The sequence below is a fragment of the Pezoporus occidentalis genome, unplaced genomic scaffold (genome assembly GCF_034315485.1).
Source record: "Pezoporus occidentalis ecotype Australia unplaced genomic scaffold, CSIRO_AGI_Poc_V1 ctg313, whole genome shotgun sequence".
Lineage (NCBI taxonomy): Eukaryota > Metazoa > Chordata > Aves > Psittaciformes > Psittacidae > Pezoporus > Pezoporus occidentalis.
The window spans coordinates 262,775-281,872 of record NW_026915084.1 but is presented as its reverse complement, the minus strand read 5'-3'; the positions used below and the strand labels follow the sequence as shown (position 1 = coordinate 281,872).

The window sequence follows — 19,098 nt, the reverse complement described above, 5'->3', positions numbered from 1 at the left end:
GTTTGGGGTGTGTGTTTTTCACCTCAGCCTAAGCTAAGGCAGAGCCCAGCCCTTTCCCTGCAGGTGAGCACCGCCTTGGAGTGGATGGTTTAAAACAAACAAACAAAAAAAACCCTTATTTCTGCTTATTTCTGCTTTCAGCAAAGGAAAAAGCTCATTGAGAGCAGAGAAGAAAGGGAGGAAGAGGAGGAAAAAGCATCTTCCATCAACACTGGGCTGGGTGTGTCTCTGCCCCCCCCCTTGCTGGGTCTGGGTTTCTGGCAGGCATCTTTGCCTGGGAGGGATCTGCTGTCAGAGCCACCCAGGAAAGGAGGCCCGATCCACTCATTAATATTCCAAACTAGTGACCCTTCTCCTTCTTCCCAGCCCTTCCCTTTCTGTGGGCTCTCCCTGCCGCGGATGGCTGCAGCCCCCTCCAGCTGAGCCGATCCTCCCTCCCCGCAGCATTGCAGCACCTCCGCAGCTCCCTGCGCTCCTGCTCCTGCAGCACCCGCTCTGCTCCGCCGCAGCAGCATGGCCAGCACCGTCTCAGGTAGGACAGGCATCTTTTAGGGTGCTCAGCAGCGATGCTCTTCTAGAACCATCAAGGTTTTGAGAGGGTTTTAGCGTTTATTCTGTGGGTTTGGGGTGGTTTTTTCCCCTGTGTGTTTCAGGGGAGTTCTCTGAGGAGGAGGCAGCGGGTACGGCAGCATTGTTCCCCTTCCTCCCCCATACACACACCCCTCTGATGCAAGATAGCAGGTGGGCTTTTTATTTTAATATGAATACACATGTGATAAAACTTGCCACTGTAAAATATTGCTGCCGTTCCATTGTGCTGCACGAGGATGCTGCTGCCTGATGGTTAATTGTTATCTCTGTATCGTGATACAGCTGGTTTTCCCCTAAGAACCGTTTAGATGCTGTGTAGCTGGATGCAGAGAAATGAGAAATCGCATTTTGTTTTGTGAAGAGCTTGTATTGCCTAAAGGGGAAACGGAAAAGAAAGACACAGACAAGAGACTGACAGCAATGCCCTAGAAAATCCCCCAAACCCAAATCCTGGATGGGTTTCTGTGTATTCCCAGGGCTTCCCATCCCCGGATTTCTTCCGCAGCTCCCATTCCTCCCTGAGAAGGTGCTATAGGGGAGCGGTCCTCTGATGGCGTTGGGAGAAATGAAATGCTGCAAGGGAAGCCCTTCCTCCCTCCTGCAGCAGTGATGGGAATGGCAGCGCGGCTGCCCAGCAGCCTGGGGCTGGGCTGCAGGATGGCAGTCTGCCCTAGGGATGCTGCGCTGCTTTGGTCCAGCCGGTCCCTAAAGACCTGTCTTGTCCCTTTTAACTGGAAAAGAGGGGTTCAAATGGCTGGAATTGGGAATGGGGGTGAAGGAGAAGAAAAGCCTGCAGTGGTACAATGAACGGTGGGTGGGTTTGGTGCGGTTAGAGGGTTCTTTTCTTGAAAATGCCCAAGTTTCCTCTTGGAATTCTGAATTCTGCAGTGTAGAAAGAGGAGCTTGGGTGGGGGAAGGTAAATCCTGGAGGGCTGGGCTGGAGGGCTTGAACAGGAGCTGCAGACAAAAAGGAAAAGCAAGCAGTGCTTTGTGCCCCCCAAGGCAGGGAAGCAGCCAGAAGGAGACCAGGCAACACTTCTTGCTTCCTTCCCTGGCCTTTGCTGTGATTCCTGCTGTGCATTTTCTATCCCTTTCTCCTTTTAAAAGACTGATAGACACAGGGGAGAGAAGGACAGAGAGATGGAGGGGTGTGGGGGACGTGTGAGGATGCAGCTGATCCTGACCCTGCGTGGGCTTTGCATGCAATGAAGGATGATAAAGCAGCGCTGTAAAAACATGTGTCTCTGATAGAAAATCTCTGGTTATTGAACACATTTCTGTGAGGATCTGGGTCTTGGTGAACGTGCGCAGCGGTGCCCACACGGGAGGTCCCACCCATCCTCCTGCTTTCCCTATGGAGCAGGATTGGACCTTGTTTGCAGGGTGGGGTGGGAGGGAACGGCTCAGCCTCACCAGCCATCTAACCCAAGGTTGCATCGAACTTGAGATGGACGAGGGTGAAACACATGGAGGTGTAATGTGCGTTATCCAGCTGGTGCATTCTCACCCTCCCAACCCACTGCATATTTCATCTTCCCCAGGATGCAGTTTTGCTGTCAAAGGAGACTTAGGATCAGCAAGAAAGGTGTGTTTTAGGGAAACCACACTCCTTATGGCTCAGATCAAGTAGGGAAACAGTTCCAAGGGGTAGGGAGTCATGAGAAACCAGTGCTGTGCCAGGAGAAAGGAGAATAGGGCAGTGTTTGCCAAGGGGGGGGAGCAGAGCTGAGCCTCGCCAGCTCCCTGAGGGGGAGCAGCTCCCCATCACCTACAGCACTTCAGAGAGAGACATGGAACAGCAGGAGAAAAAGACGAGCAAATCCTTACATTAAGGATGGAGTCTTGTGTGCTTGCTTTCTTATTTCCTTCTTTATTCACAGCAAAAGCGAATCCATGCCGAGGGGAGAGCAGCTGCAGTGTCTGCAGCTGATGCCCAGGGGCTCATCCCCCTGGGGAGGATGTTATTGGGTTTGTTCAAACACACGCATCCCTGGGATGAAAAGAAAGGGGGAGCAGCCCCTGTCTTGTCTCCCCACCACCACAGGAGCCATGGCTGGGTGTTGGTGACTGCTGTGGGTGCAGGAGCAGTGGGTCGGCAGCACATGCTCAGTGCAGGCTCAGCTGCGGTGCTGGCCCTGCTGCCGGGCAGCCCTTGCAGGGCAGAGCCCTCACACCTCCTCCCCGAGCATCCCCACCAGGCTTTGTGCCTTTGTACCCCACCAGAGCCGTGTCTGGCTGGATCCTGTGGGGCTGCGTAACCTTCCCCATCATTTGTAGGCATCTGGGTTGAACAGAGACAGGAGGTTATGAAATGATGCAGTAAGGTGACAGCCTCCAGGGCTTTTCTCTGACAGTGGCACGTCTGAGAAGGTGGAGCCAGGAGGAAACACTGGTTTGTCATTTCTGGCCTCACAAATGGGCATGATGAATGTGCTGTGACAGAGCCTGGGAGTTTCCCTTCCTACACTGAACAGTTGTGTGACTTTGTGTAGGTCTGGGTTATCCCTTTTCGGGATGGTATTGGTGTGCAGCCAATGGCATTGACCTGTCCTGACACTTCTGAAGATTCAGGGTCTTTTCTGTCCAGCTCTCCATCTCTCTATTCTCAAGAAAATCACTGTTTTCTTTTTCTTCAGGTGTTGATGGAGTCTATATGGCCTTAGAAATGTACAGTGCTTTTATTGGGATTTCAGTTTTACAAGCCAAAAGAATCTATTGTAGGCACTTTACATATATAAAAGTATACAATTTTTATGTTTTATTATATAAAGCATATTACCACTGTATCCAAATGAGGGATCTAAATCCTTAGGAAATACTTGTTCTTTGTAAAACAAAAATCATATCTTCCCTGATGGCACCATGTACTCTGATCAGGACAAGGCTCCTGTCTTTGTCTCATGAGCTGTGGCCTTACCTGGTCCCCAGCTCCTCTTTAGCTCTTTGTCTCATCCAACCCAACCTGTCCGAACCCATGTTTGCACAACCACTCTGGGGCATCTGCCTCCATTTGGCTTCTTCATCTGCCTTCTCAAGCACCCCAGGCCATGCTTCCCTCCTTGACAATCCCCTCCCAGCCCCGGGTCTCTGCAGCACAACCTGGGCCCTTCCCTCTTCCCGAGCCCATGGAAGAGGAGATTCCCAGGTTATTTTCCAGAGATCAGCCCACAGGTTCCAGAGCTCCACCTTGAGCGATTTGCTAATCCATTGGCTGTGCCTAGCGTGGTTGATGTGTTCACGAGCTGCCAATGAAACCCAGAGGGGAGGGAACCAGTGACTGGAAACTGTTCCTGGGTGATAGTTTAGCAGATGCCTGACAGAAGGCACAGTAAAGCCACGCATCTGCCTGCTCCCATGGGGGATTCCACATGAGCCCACAGTAACTTCTGGGCCTCGGATCTCATGGTGAGATGGTGAATGGCATCAGTGAGGGGCCCAAGTGCTGTGCTGAAAAGAGCCCATGAGTGTTTTCTGGTGGTGTGAGCTCTGCTGATGTGGTTTTTGGAGCAAGAAGTTGGAGGTGAATTAGACTGAAGTGAAGGCCATTGCTTTTAGGATTAGGTGAGAACATTTGGAGTCTGCTGCTCTCATAAGGCTTATCGAGCCTATGGTTGCTTTGGTTGTGTATGTGGCACTGCAGTCTTTGTGCTGATGGACCTGGTTCCCTGTCTCTGCAGCTTCACCTTCTGTTTGTGCTTTAGCAACATTTATAATTGGACTATTCTCATTATTTCAGGATATATTATTCTTTATGGAAGCAATTATTTCTTCTCCAAAGTTATCTTTGCAAACCAAATTATCTGCTTGTAACAACCTTCCTTTGACCTTGCTATCAGGCACAGCACATCCAGCCTCATCCATTGAAACTGCCTGAATTCACATAAATGAGTCCTGCTGTGCCTCTGGTTCATTAGGAATGACTCAGTATCAGTGTTGTGCTTCAGTGGCTTCACTCTGTTTTGCTGGATGTCATTTACCACTGAACAAAAAGCCAGGCTGCTCAAGCAGTCTGTGGCTTAATTTTATCTGGTGAGGAAGCAGAGAAGAAAAGCTTTCATGATTAATAGGTGCTGATCCCACTCTCCAGGCACATCACGAATGGGAAGATGCAGAGGTGCATCTCCTGTACTGGAGCTGCTCTGGGAGCCGCTGGGTAGGGTCCTTGGGGGGTTAACATGGAGATAAACGCTTGGCGTGGGTAAATGCTGTACACAGAGCTCATGCGAAGCAGCAGGGGTCTGGATGCGCAGTGTGTTCTGTGCAGCACTAGAGGGAGCACAGGGAAGGAGTCACTGGAGGGAAAGGAAGCTGGGAGCATCCCTACCCTCCTGGGGAACGGTGATCAGCCTTCTTCCCCTTGCAACAGGCAGAAAGTAGTTTTGTCCACACAACGTGTATAGCCCAGAGAAAGGTCAGATGAAGAAACTTCCTACAGATGAATTGTTGCCTGGGGTGGACAATGGAATGTGTGCAGAGCAGGACACGACTGTGCAGATTCCAGGGCACAAGTATTCAGAAATGCTGAGGATCTGCCTGCCTCTTTTTAGGTAGGATTGTAGCTTAATCATAGAATCCCAGAATCCCGGCCTGGTTTGAGTTGAAGGGATCTTAAAGCTCCTCCAGCTCCAACCCCTGCCACGGGCAGGGACCCCTTCCACTGGAGCAGCTTGCTCCAAGCCCCTGTGTCCAACCTGGCCTTGAGCACTGCTAGGGATGGGGCAGCCACAGCTTCTCTGGGCACCCTGTGCCAGCGCCTCAGCACCCTCACAGGGAAGAGCTTCTGCCTAAGAGCTCATCTCAGTCTCCCCTCTGGCAGGTTAAAGCCATTCCCCTTGGCCTGTCCCTACAGGCCCTTTTCCAAAGCCTCTCTCCAGCTTTCTTGTCGACCCCTTTTGTTATTGGAAGATACTTAATTTTCTGTAACTCCTACAGTTATTAACTTCTTAATTTATACAGCTCCAGTATTTGTGATGTTCCACTCCAATTCTAATACAAAAGCAGTGAAGCGGTATGACTTAGTGATGAAGACCATACCAGAGTGAACAAACCTTCTGCTGATCCTTCTGTTGCAGTGTTTGCCTAATCAGAAACATGAAGCATCAGTAATTCATGCCAGGGTGAGCAGCCTGGCCCAGTACTCTACCCATCAGTGAGACAAAGCTCTTGTTGCACCTCTGAGACCCAAAGTGATGCACTGGTATGAAGTCCTTCAGGAACTGAGCCAGCCTTTCTAATTCATACACATACCCAGTGTTTGCTCCGTGTAAGCTGAATTTTTACTGAATTAGCAAAAGTAAAAATGCAAATAAATGCTTACATAAGAAGTTCAGCATTTCCTGTCTAATTGTTCTTAAAATATGTACCTTTGGGCACTGGAAGACACACGGTCTTTCCTGGAAGGGACTTGTTGGCCACGTCATGTTCTGTCCAGTCAGCTATCTCTTATCTTGGTTCCAGGGTTTTGTCCACTGGCATAAATATGTTCTCAAAACCTTCTATCTATTGGCAAACATGAGTGCAGGCACTTCTGAAGTATGTTTTAGTGCTGAGGTTTGCAGTGCTGATCTTGTACCCCTGAAGAGTTTTTGAGCATGCTCCTTCTGGTCTTGCTTGGGTTTGATCTTCATTGACACAGTCTCCTACATAGCGAGCCGGGGGTTATGTTTCTGACTTTGATTTCCTGAATCAGAGGATCTGCTTTTTCTTATTTTAGCCTTTTAACAAAGCGTTGGACACACAGACCACCTATTGCCTGTCATGGAGTGAGTCTCATCAAAGGCATGTGAGGACAAGGGCATCACTGTGGATGTTTCTGTGTCCCAGGGGTGTAACCTCCTGGACCGGGGGGGATCAGGGGCCCATCTGTTTCTGGGGACATGGATCAGGGGTGATTTCTGCTGGGGTCGGTCCTTCCTTTTCCTCATGCCGTACCCCAGCCTGGGGGTTCCCCCGGGGGTGGTGCTGAACGGACAGCTCCGGGCCGGGCCCGCGGACCCTCCCGGTACCGGCCGGGGTCCCTGTCTGTTGCCACCATTCCCGTTCATCACACGTTGTCTCTGCTGCTTCTTCCTCCTCAGGGAAGGGCCCCTCACAGTCCTCCCTGCTCCAGCACGGGCTTCTCTCTCCATGGAGCCACAGGTCCCGGCAGGAGCCTGCTCCAGCGCAGGCTTCCATGGGGTTACAGCCTCCTTCGGGCATCCCCCTGCTCCAGTGTGGGGTTCTCCATGGGCTGCAGGTGGGGATCTGCTCCCCTGTGGACCTCCATGGGCTGTCTCCCCATGGTCTGCACCACAGGCTGTGGGGGAATCTCTGCTCTGGTGCCTGGAGCATATCCTCCTCCTCCTTTCTCCCCTACCTTGGGATCTGCAGGGCTGTTTCTCTTCCATATTCTCCATCCTCTCCCTGGCTGCAATTGGTCCTGTGCAGAAACTTTTCCCTTTACTTACATTTGTTATCCCAGAGGTGCTACCATCACCACTGATGGGCTCAGCCTTGGTCAGCAATGGGTCTGTCTTGGAGCTGGCTGCATCAGGTCTGTCAGATGCAGGGAAGCTTCTAGTAGCTTCTCACAAAAGCCACCCCTTTGCCCCTGCTACCAGAACCTTGCCATGCAAACCCAATGGCTCTCTGGGATCTCCCCCCACTCATGTCCAGGCCCCGGCAGCTCCCAGCCCTTCTGCCCAGCCCTGTGCCCACATGCAGCTAATTGCATCTGATGGCTGGCTCCAGCCTCGGGAGGAGGATGAGCAGCACTTGCACCGCTCATTAAAGCGCTGCTGCAGCTCAGTGGAGCGGTCTCCTTTTGTCCTCTTGCTCCTTGTCATTCTAATTGACAGTGAGGGATGGTCAGTTTGCTCTGCAGAAGGGAAAGCCGGACAGGGAAGATCCCAATGGACTGGAGGCAGCTGTGAAAGCACTACAGCAGCCCTCCTGAAAGGCAGGGACCACTGCAGCATCCACTCGTCTGCACCTAGGACCATGAAATCGGCGTTAGGCAGACCTACTGGCATCCAAGTAATGAAATACACAGCACTGTGCTCAGTACCAAGTGCTAGGAGATGATTAAATGAGCGAGTCGGGAGTTTGACACATCTCTTAACGTCTTGGTTTCACCCAGGACCAGACATAATGCTGGATCAAGGACCCCAGGTTTATATTAATGATAACGTCTCTCATTTAGTGCAGGGGACCCTCCTCAGGGCTCTTGGCAGCACCTTGTGAGACATGTTAGCTTCCTGCTGCACACTGTAACGTGTAGCACGATGCAGCACACTTTTTGTCCTTAAGAACAGCATCACAGATGTCCTGCTCTGTGGCTGGCACTGCTGATGTAAATGTTCCTGTTTGGTTTGTGTTAAAATCAGTGTGGAGCAAGCTAAAAAAGTGGTGAGTAAAGAGCTGAGCTTCAGGGACTGCCTTTAGCAAAGGGAAGGTGTTAACTGGGATGAGGTTCTGTGCCTAGGAGGAAAAACAAGTACAAGTCTGAAGCAGGGGTGTGAACCCAGCCTAGTAGCTGCAGGAAGGCAGAGGAGATGTTCTGAAAGGTGTTCCTGAGTGGTACAGAGGGTGATGCTTCTTTCAAAGTCGTTCTGTTTAATGCCTCTTCCTAGCACTTAGTTCTGAGGATTTCCCTTCCCTGGCCTGTGGAGGGTCTTGCTATGCAGGTGGCTTGGGCAGCCCAGCTGCAGGGTCCCTCTGGCTGGAGGTGGCAACTGGAGCTGGGTAAGGAAGGGGCAAACCAAGGCCAGAAGCACAAGGACATGTGGGAAACTCAGGTCGAGCAGGGGAATGCTGTGCCCTGTGTGGTGCCAGCAGGAGGAAGGGCAGCACAAGGATGCTTAGGACAGGTTTAGCAGGACACGCAGCTGTGAAGGGTATCCCCATGTGCCTGGGTGTTCCCAAAGACTCAGCCTAGGGCAGAGGAAGCAGCCCCCATTGCCGAGCCTCAGGTGCTGACCTGCAACATAGCAGTGATGCTGTGAGGGCTATGCTCTTGAGAAAGACCATGACAGCCTTGATAGAGCACTCTCTGTTTTCAAGTCCTATTTGGAGGCTGTCAAGTGTGTGCTATCGGTTCGCTGTCTTAAATGGGCTAAGCTCCAAACATACAAGGTGAGGTTTGCCCCAGAAACAGACCCACCGTGAGCTGGGGGTGCTGCTGATCACTGAGCCCCAGGAATGAGCTCCCAGCCCAGAGAGATCATGTATCCCCCCTCCTCCTCCTTTGCAGAAGGTTGTGGGAATGGTGTTTCCTGTGATTGCAGACCAGTAGCGAGCTCTGCCTGCGTGGGCCAAGGTGGTGACAGAATCCACTGCTCTGCTTCTGCAGGGAAGGAGGAACCTCGGGGAGCTGGTTCCAGCACGTCCCCCGGCAGCAGCTCCCTGAACCATTTCTGCACTCCAATGCCCACTTGCTCTCCACGTTGCTGCCTCTTCTCCCTGCTGGCAGAACTGCTGAACTGTGAAATATCCCTGACTTGCCAGGGCTTAGGCAATGTTTCCAGGCACTGATGGGCATGCAAGCGGGATGGAGGGAGGGTCTGTCCTGATGTGGTAACTGCACAGGCCACAGCGTTTCAGCTCCGTTGGAAGGAAAACCCTGCACTCGCACCTTTAGCTGTGCTAAATCCCTGCTGCTTGTCTTCCCATGGCATTCCCCACCCTGGCAGCTAATTTGAGCAGATGCTCCTTGGGCACCTTTTTGCAAGCTACGGCAGCCTGGAAAAGCCCCCATAGAGTCTGGTAGCTACAAATGGGTTTCCTTGTGTCTACCTGCGTCACTTCTCCCTGAAAAAGAGCTGCCTCTGCCACCGGACTCTGTTCTCATTGCTGCTTTGTGTTTTTCAGCCTACAAGGAGAAAATGAAGGAGCTGTCTCTGCTCTCCCTCATCTGCTCCTGTTTCCACACCCAGCCCCATCCTAACACCATCTACCAGTATGGAGGTACGTACATTGGCGTCATGTTCCTGCAGGCAACGTGGGAGCTCATTCCGGAGGAGCAGTCCGTGTCTCAGCCTGGGATCCTGCTGTTCAGTCTCCTTTCACAGTTTATTCTATTAACCTTACATGTGTTTCCCCAATTGCCAGCTTGCAGGGTCTGTCTGCTTCAAACTGGGGTGGTGTCCAAGGGGTTAACAGCGAGAGGGCCTTCCTGTAATTATGTTGTGAATCTTAATTATTGCATTGCCATGGGGGGATAAAGCTGATCACTAATAGGGGAACTCTGGGGATAGAACAAAATCACCCAGGTCAGGACATGGGAACCCCCTAATTCCTGTGCAAAGAGCTCAGTGCCCTCAGGTAGATGCTCTCGTGAGTGTCACAGATCCACAGTCCCTGTTTTTCTCCCCCCCCACAAAGATATGGAGGTGAAGCAGCTGGATAAGAGGGCATCAGGCCAGAGCTTCGAAGTGATCCTGAAGTCCCCTTCAGATTTATCTCCTGAGAGCCCGATCCTCTCCTCCCCTCCCAAGAAGAAGGACCTGTCCCTGGAGGAGCTGCAGAGGAGGCTGGAGGCTGCAGAGGAGAGGAGGAAGGTAATGAGACATCCTGCAGCAGCAGCGTGATGGGTCCTGATTGCACCAAGCCCCAAAACTGCCTCAGCAGGACTGATCTAAGATGGGTGGGGAGAGTGTTCTTCCACTTAGCACCATATCCCACTGTAAATTGTCAGGTGGGACGTGGAGTCATGGAGTGAGGTTCTGCAGCCTGGTTGAGGCAGGGAATTAGACCCCATCACCACCTTCCTCCTGTTCTTAAACTCACACACTATGGGGCCTCTCAGTCCTCAGAACTTTTGCCTAAGAGCTCATCTCCATCTCCCCTCTGGCAGGTTCAAGCCATTCCCCTTGGCCTGTCCCTACATCCCTTGTCCCAAGCCCCTCTCCAGGTTTCCTGCAGCCCCTTTAGGCACTGGAGCTGCTCTAAGGTCTGCCCTTAAGGAACCTTCTCTTCTCCAGGCTGAACAACAAATGAGGTGACCCTGTGCCCACCCGCCTTTCACCTCAGTTTTCCATCTCGTGCTCACCCAGAGCATGGACCTCCACAGACATTGCCCCATGGCAGGAAAAAGGGGCCAAAGCATCTTCCAAGCAAGAGCATTATGGGATGGAGGGGGGTGGCAGAGCGGTTTTGAGCGCAGGAGATGGTGAGGAAGCCCCTCTGGGGAGTCAGAGGCAGGAAGAGCCTCTTGGGTTGCTTTATGGCTCTCCCGGTGCCTTGCCCCGGCAGACCCAGGAGGCTCAGGTGCTGAAGCAGCTGGCGGAGAAGCGGGAACACGAGCGGGAAGTGCTGCACAAGGCGCTGGAGGAGAACAACAACTTCAGCCGCCTGGCCGAGGAGAAGCTCAACTACAAGATGGAGCTGAGCAGGGAGATCCGTGAAGCACACCTGGCTGCCTTGAGGGAGCGGCTCCGCGAGAAGGCGAGTGCAGTGCCCCCCGGGAGAGGGCTGCGGGTGATTCCCAAGGGCTGGAACTGGGGGTCCGGTCCCTGCGGGGTTGTCTCAGTGTGATGGGCACAGGGGAACAGGCGTTTCACTGCTGGTGGAGCAGAAATAGGGGCGATGTGTCCTTCAAGGTCAATGGAGAAAATACTGTCTTGCTGGTAAGCACAAACTCAAAGGCACAAGATCAGGGCCATCCCAGGCCCATGGGCTGCATGGAGAGAGGGCTTTGCAGAAGAAGGGATGTGAACATGTTCGGTGTGGGTTCCCATCACCTCCAGGCTCCTGCAGATGTGATGCTTTGCTGCTTGCAGGCATAACCCACAGCCCTCACGGTGTGTCAGATGGGAAACCGGTCTCTTCTTTTGTCTGATGCAAAGCCAGTGTGCAGGAGAGAAGGGAAACAGAGCTCTCACAAGCAGACAGTATCATCCTGGTGTCGTCTCTCCCATCTCTGCAGGAACTGCACGCAGCTGAGGTCCGCAGGAACAAGGAACAGCGGGAGGAGATCTCCGGATAAAGGGCTTTTCTACACATCTAGCACCTGATTCCTGATTAACAAACCAACCAATCGACCAACCAACACATTTGATTTTGTTTGTCTAGATGCGACCTTCGATCCTCCATCCTTTCCCCCCCACTCCCCTGGTGTTCGTCCCCCAGCTACACGCTTCTCTATCTCTGCATCCTTAATGTCGGTACTTGTGAGGATTCACAGATCATAGGGACCTCTAAGCAGAATAGCAATTAGTTCACATGAAATAGAGAACCAATCGATCGATCAGTCAATCAAACAGCTTCTTTGGAGGGTTTTGTCCTTTTTTAAAAACCAATATTTCTTAAACTGATGTAAAAAGAAGAATTCATAAGATATTAATAAATTCAACCAGCAGTGTCACAGAGATACGGATTTCTTACCCTGGGGCTTTTACTCCTCTTGGTGTTTGCTCTGAGCCAAATAGCAGCTTCAGACTAAGTGGTAATTTGTGTGTGTGAGGTGGAATAGGGAAGAGCCCCGTGTTTGCCAGTAGTGGTAGGAGAGAGGAATGAGAGGGATGGATGGTGCAGGAGCCGTGGTGTGCAGAACCCCCCAGCTCTTGGCTGCATCTGGAGCCAGCCCAGGCAGGCAGTGATCCAGCGTCCTCATCTCTGCATGGTTCTTTGGTAGCCCGTGAGGAAGGAGGTGAGGGTCTCTGCCCAGAGCTGGTTGGCAGCAGAAGGAGACAGTGGACTGAGCCACCCTCTCCCCACAGGGCAGGGACTGAGAGGTCTTGGCCAGGCAGCCTGGGAGACCCACAGATGACGATCGCATCCCCAAATCCATGGGAGCCCTGGGAGAGGGTGCTCGGTCTGCAGGTCTCCAGTGCTCCCACAGCATGAGATTTCAGTCCAGTAGGAAAGCAAATCCAATAGAGAGGGTGCGTGGTTGTGAAAGAGCCTTTTAGTGAACAGAATCATCCTCTTTCCCTCTTTCCAAAGACGTGTAGGACTCCTCGGTGCCATTAGGAGGCAGGACACACCAGCTGCCCGGTACCTCCAGCCCTGTGGCTTCAGATGAGGTGGAGCGAAGGGGGAGCAATTCCACAGTAAGGGTAGATGTCCCCACACTCGTTCCTTGTCTAACTTTAGCTTTTCCAGACTTATTTATAAGACAAAATTGTCTCTTGATGGAGGTAGGGATGAGCAGAGAACACGTGAGCATGGCAGTGATGTCTGATGTAAATAGGTGACTGTCCATGGACTTCCTCATCTTCCAGCGTCACAGCTTATGGAGGTAGCCAAGGCCCCAGCAGCCACCATGCACTGCAAAGGACCCTGTGCTGAGACCCACAGACCTGCTCACCCTGCCCCAGCCTGGAGAAACTAAATGGAGATGTTGCATCTGCAAAGCAGGGAATGGCCACCTTCTGCAAGGACACAGTGCTTGGGAGGCAGCCCTGCTGGAGCACGGCCCTGCAGCAGCTTTTGCAGAGGATTCAGTGGAAGCTGCTTCCCTCTGAGGCACAAGGTAAAAGAATTCCCACTCTGAGCAGTGCTGGAGGTCACTGGGTTGTTAGCTTATAAAGGGAATAGGGCAGTGGTTGGGTCCCTCCATCCTGGCTGCCCTCGCAGAGCCTGGAATAAACCAAAGGGGCATCCAGGGCACTGAGATGTGTAATTGTTAATAACTGGTGTCCTCTGCTGTGCCTCCAAAGAGCCGTTCTGGGCACGGGATGCAGGATCCGTGGGGAATGATGGAAGCAAACAAGGGGTGCAGCCTGGGCCTCCCCGGGGCTGTGCTCTGCTGGAAGCGATGAGGAGCTAGAGCGGATGAAGGGTTTGCCCAGGGAATAACGATCCCATTGCCCCTCTGAGAAAGGAATTATTGCTGGGTCTGGTCAGAAGCTGACGTTTCTGTCTCCCCTGTGCTTTAATTAGGTAAAGGATCGATTTCAGCCTGGGGTGAGCACCAGTCAGGCACAGAAACCCCATGGAAAGCCAAAGAGAACAAAGCCCGGGGCTCTTTGCTCATCTCCCCAGGATTCCCAGCTGGATTTGGGAGGGATCCCTCAATGGCCAGAGTGTGATGGTAGGGAATTCTGCTCCTAAAGGGAAGGGCTACCTTATTCCTACACCCTCCGCCTGGGCTGGGAGGGGGGGGTACGACACAGGACTGTTAGAAAGCCCCAGTGCTGTCAGTGACTAAAAGCAAGTCATAGGATTTAGAGCAAAGAGGGCAAAGGGAAGGAAACTGAGGGTTGAATTTCTTAACAGTAGCTAATGATCAGTTTATAGTAGCAGCTGTCTTAGATGAGCATCATTGTAGAGCGGCATCACCTCCAGCATCACCTCATCGCGTAGTGGCAAGAACTTTTAAAGTGTTGAAAAACAAATGCTAATAATTTAAGAGTAACTTAAACAAAACTGTTTGTGTGTCAGAAATGGTTGAAGCTGTCAAGTGTCTGTGTCCCTGGTGGGATCTCAGAAGGTATCTGCAAGATATTAACCCTGTCCTACTCTCTGTGGTGCTGAGTGTTTGCTTGGTGTGTAATTCTGACCTGAGGCTTGTTGTAAATACTGTTTTTAGTACTATGATTATGATGATTATTATTACCAGAAATGTTGTACTCATGAGCAGGGGGTTAAAACAAGAGAAACGACCGTTCCCACTCCCTCCTGGGGGCTCAGATGGAGCTGGATGAGGCTGATGGCGCAGGCAGGGCGGGATGCTGGACCATGGAGCCGGAGGCAGCTGAGTCCTGCAGGCAGGGCGGTGGGAGCAGGGACAGGCTGCTCCTCAGGAAGGGCTGAGCGGTGGAACAGAGGTGATGCTTCAGTTCTCGCACATATGATTTAGTGTAAACCCAAAGCTCCCAGTGCGAGGGGTCCCGGCTGTGCCCAGGGGAAGCAGGAGGAGCCAATGAGGTTTGGTGTGAGCTGGAGGAGGAGTGGTTGATGGTGGCTTGTGCTGGTGAGAGCCATCCCCCTGAGCCTCCATTGACTCTCTGGGCTCGGTTCCTGCCTGGATCTCCCACCTCAGCCCTTTGCGCTTCCCCCTGCTTCCTGGAGGCCAGCCTGGATCTCAGGCAGGAGCTGATTCTTGCAATAGCTTTGCCTGGCAAAAAGTAATCCCATGGGAAAGGCACAGGAGTGGCCTGGCACACAGTGTGAGCACTGGGAAACTCAGTTTTCTCCCCTCTGTTGGGTCGGTGCTGTGAGGGCCAGCGGATGTGGCTGGAAAACGTGTTCCTGCAGGGAGGGATTTGCACCGGTAACATGGGGTACCCGCTGCCGAGATGCGTTGTGCCAAGGAAACCACCTCATCCATAGGAGAGGCAGAGCGATGTTTGCCCGGTGCCGGTGCATGTGACAGGGATTTAGGGAGCTCGGCGTTTGTCCAGTGCCACTGGACACTATCAGGGATTGCTTGGGCTGCACCAGTGCCCGTGGCTGTGGCTCTGTGCCCGACTGGCAGCACGTGGCATGGGCAGGGATGACAGTTGTTCCATGCCTTTCCACATCCCAGGGTTGTTAATGGTTGTGTGCAGCAGCATACTTCACACCTCGGTTGAGACTAATCAAGTATCCTCATTAACATCCTTACTGCCCCAGCCTCCCTCATTCCCAGCCCGTTCCCATGTACCAGGGTCATGGACATGGCATGAACCCCCCCATTCCCACGACCATCTTCCTTATGATAAGGCTTGAAGTTCTTCCTTGATTCCCATAGATGTTTATAATCGAGCTTTGTAACTTGGCAGCCCCCTTTCTGCAGCAGCACACGGACACGAGACTGTGCCCGCTAGGGAGAGCATCCTCAAGGCGGGCGGCTGCATCCCTGCCTGGACCACGAAGGTGAGGGAGCAAAGAGATGGTGGCAGTTTATTCCATGCATGCGTATACCTTCCAAAGAGCACTCCTGGAGAAGGGCCCCCCATTAGGGCAGAGAAGCTGAAGCTGAATGAGCTCCCAGTTGAGCAAAGAGCTCAGCTCTCTCTGTAAATGGGGGCTTTCAAGGATGCTGCTTCTAGACTGAGCCTATTCCTTGTCTTCTTTCCGAGTCATTACAACCCCTCGCTGTAACCCAGACCTTTGACCTCCCAGGGATGGCAGCACTTCACTGCATGCATCCTACCCTGGGGGTCAGTTGGTATCGCTGCTCCCTTTCCACTGTAGCCTTCAGCTTGCTTGCTTTTGCTTAGCCCGGCGTGACTCCGGCCTTGGCTCTGCAGAGCCTGTCTGTCTCCTGGGGCTCCTGGTATTCCCTCCCTCCCCATGGCTGCGCACACAGGGGCAGAGGTGGAAAGGAGATGTGCACATACCCCCTTCACACCACTTGAAATGAGTCAGGGAATGGCTGTTTACGGTCTAGAGATTTCTTATTATCCATGCTAGGGATGAGAGGACAAAGCAAGACCAATAAGCTCCACCTTTGTAGTCAGTTGTCTTTAAGTAAAGCAGAAGAGGGGCACTGGCCAGTGGTTGGGTGCTCCGGGGTCCCCAGGGAAGCAGTGGGACCCACTGTGGCATCCCAGCACCCCCAGGCCTCAGTTTCCCCATCCCATGACAAGGGGATGCTGATGCTGGAGCACGGGAGAGCCACCGCATCCAAACGGCTCTGAGAATGGGAAGTCCCAAAGGACGGAGCCCTGGTTCACAACTGGCCACCCTGGGGAGGAAGCAACAGACCCATGGCCACAGGCAGAGGTTTGGGAGGCTGAGCTGTAACCCCAGGGCTCAGCACCCCGGGCAGGATTCACACCTTGGCAGGGTGGGAGCTGGCGCGGGGTCGTGGGAAGGGCTTTCCATCCCTCACAGAGCCTTGTCCGGTTCCCTTGGGTCAACCACGCGCATTTCATTGTCAACCTGAGGTTGTTGTTGTGCAAAAGAAGTGATCATGAAACAAAGACAAAAGGAAATAAAGTTGGTATGAAACCTGCGTCCATCTCTCTCCATCGCTTGGTTTAGCTCCGAGGCTTCTCTTTGTATTGTGAGAATACCAATAAACTGCATTAAATGGAAAACTGACCTAAAGGTTGGACAAAACGGACTCCGAGCACCTCTCTGCTAAATGAGTTCTTCGCACTCAGCATAAAGACACAGAGACACACACTTTATCACTGCTTTCAGAGGAAAAACAGCACCAGCTGCTTAAAGGAGGGTGCTGACATCCCTTATGGAAAGGGGAGGGAATGCAAAGCCTTTCCAGAGGAGGACTGAAAAGCTGTAAGGCAATTGCAGGCACAGTAAATCCAGACCTGGAAAGCGTGCGCTTCGGGTTTAAAAGAAGCTTTTGCTTCAGGAGCTTTTCCCAAGACACAAATTCCAGCCCAAACAGGAATTCTATTTCTGCAGCGTGCCCTTCCTGATTTTAGAGATAAAACCCTAAGTGCAAACGCAGCATCGCTCGCTTTTCCTCTGAGGTTTCCTACAGACACTGACCTGGGCTCTTAAAACTGGACTGGGTAAAGCAAAGCCTCTGCGTTTGGCTTAGGGAACAATCACAATCCTTGGTGCCATGAAATTCGAGGTGTATTAGAGACACCAAGCGTGGTCACCCTCTAAGCAGTTAATCCAGGTGAGACCCTTCATCCCCTTGTGAGCTGAAGGATAAAGAGGCAGAGGAACGGGATCTGTCGGGAAGAGGGGGATGGGTGTTGCAGTGATGCTCCCACCACCCTCAGCCTCTGCCCACATGTGCAACCCTGCGGGGCCCAGCTCCCACAGGCAGTACTGAGAAGGTTTAGACTCAATGCTGAAGCCTTGGAGCAGACTGCAGCGCCCACCAAAAGGCTTCTTCAAGCATCAATACTGGGCCAAGGAAGCAAAATATCTCAGGAACTCTTGGAACGATCCCTACAACGCATCAGATCCCTACAATGCATCAGATCCCAACAAAGCATCAGATCCTTACAACATATCAGATCCCAACAAAGCATCAGATCCCTACAACGCATCAGATCCCTACAACACAGCAGATCCCTACAACACATCAGATCCCAACAAAGCATCAGATCCTTACAACATATCAGATCCCTACAAAGCATCAGATCCCTACAACACATCAGATCCCTACAACACATCAGATCCCTACAAAGCATCAGATCCCTACAACACATCAGATCCCTACAATGCATCAGATCCCTACAACACATCAGATCCCTACAAAGCATCAGATCCCTACAACACAGCAGATCCCTACAAAGCATCAGATCCCTTTAACGCATCAGATCCCTACAACGCATCAGATCCCTACAACGCATCAGATCCCTACAACACAGCAGATCCCTACAACGCATCAGATCCCTACAGCGCATCAGATCCCTACAACACATCAGATCCTTACAACACATCAGATCCCTACAACGCATCAGATCCCTACAACACATCAGATCCTTACAACACGTCAGATCCCTACAAGGCATCAGATCCCTACAGTGCATCATTGTCCCATGTCTGAGTGAGGGGAAGGTAAATGCAAAGCACATCTGGGCAGGCCAAAACCAGCAGAGGTTTTTGCAGAGTAATTCCCTAAAGGTTTCACTGTGCTGAGGCTGCTCTCCCTCAGCCACCCGCCTGGCACTAGGGCTGCGAGCGAGTCCATCGGCTGGTAAAGGAGCTGTGAGCACATAAGGTGCCAGGAGGTGAATTCCTCCTGCTGTGGGTGCTGGGGAGGAGCCCGGGGAGGCTCCTGTTGCTGGTGCCTGGTAGCAAAAGCAAGGGTTTGCTCTGCAAGAGGCCACAGGCTGATGGAAACCGGAGCAGGGCAGCATCGCTGTGGGTTCACTGCCTTCTTACCCTCTTTATAACCCCTCTGCCATCAGGCTCCAGTTACAGTGGGAGAGGGAGCTTTTGTCTGCCCCATCTGGCCCTATGTAGGTCACAAGGATGGAGCTGCCTGTGGAGGTCCACAGGGAGCTGACGACCACAGTGTTGGCTTCCATGGCAAAGAGCATCGCCATTTCCAGTGGGTGAATTGACATCGCTGGTTACCACTGGTTCTCTTGGAGGAGGGAAAGAAAGACAGCTCCTTGGGAGGTATCACTGGTATTAGCTTGGGTAAACTGGAAAGCGAGAAGGAATAGGAGGGAAACAGAGCTGGCAGATGGTTGGATTGCATGGGGAGGATGGGAAAAGATAAGAGGCTTGGGACAAATAAGCATTAAATAAACCCCTACAAATCAATCAGCTTCGTTAGAGATTGCTATGAAAAATGCCACTGTGCAGGTCAGAGACGCACCTGAACGCGAGGCCGAGAAAGCCACTTGTCAAGGAGGTGTGAAAAGCTGCTGGGTCTAAACCACATGCGGAGCGTCTCAAAGAGGGATTCACAACTCTTCGGGGCTCTGGTCTGGCTCTTCCTGTCTCAGAACCACCCACTTGCAGCAGAAGGGAGACGTGGCAAGAGCGTGTGAGAAGAGTGTGTGTGTGTGTGTGTGTGTGTGTGTGTGTGTCCAACAAATCACTGCAGGCTCCCAAAGCCTGGACCCCGTGGGCACAGCTCACAGGGCAGAAATGACACCAAACCCCATGAGAGCTCCAGGCAGCTGGGGGGGACCCAGGGAGCAGAGTATATATACTCTC

The 19,098-nt window shown here is 52.4% G+C and overlaps 1 protein-coding gene across 2 annotated transcripts; it reads left to right on the top strand.

The window, feature by feature from the left end:
• Positions 1-202: 202 nt before the first annotated feature.
• STMN3 (stathmin 3) lies at positions 203-16,451 on the top strand. 2 transcript variants are annotated; one of them, XM_062628315.1, is made up of 6 exons: positions 203-220; positions 367-532; positions 9,439-9,534; positions 9,952-10,127; positions 10,822-11,013; positions 11,495-16,451. In XM_062628315.1, exons 2-6 carry the CDS (start codon positions 514-516, stop codon positions 11,552-11,554), a joined length of 543 nt encoding a protein of 180 aa, XP_062484299.1. In that variant the 5' UTR covers positions 203-220; positions 367-513; the 3' UTR covers positions 11,555-16,451. The 2 variants fall into 2 exon arrangements, with proteins under 2 accessions (XP_062484299.1, XP_062484298.1); XM_062628314.1 differs by lacking the exon at positions 203-220 and having other exon boundaries at positions 260-532.
• Positions 16,452-19,098: the final 2,647 nt, after the last annotated feature.

Coding starts and splice junctions, on each gene's coding strand:
- STMN3 (XM_062628315.1), top strand. Junction 9,535..9,951: donor CACCATCTACCAGTATGGAG/GTACGTACATTG, acceptor CCCCCCACAAAG/ATATGGAGGTGAAGCAGCTG. Junction 10,128..10,821: donor CTGCAGAGGAGAGGAGGAAG/GTAATGAGACAT, acceptor TTGCCCCGGCAG/ACCCAGGAGGCTCAGGTGCT.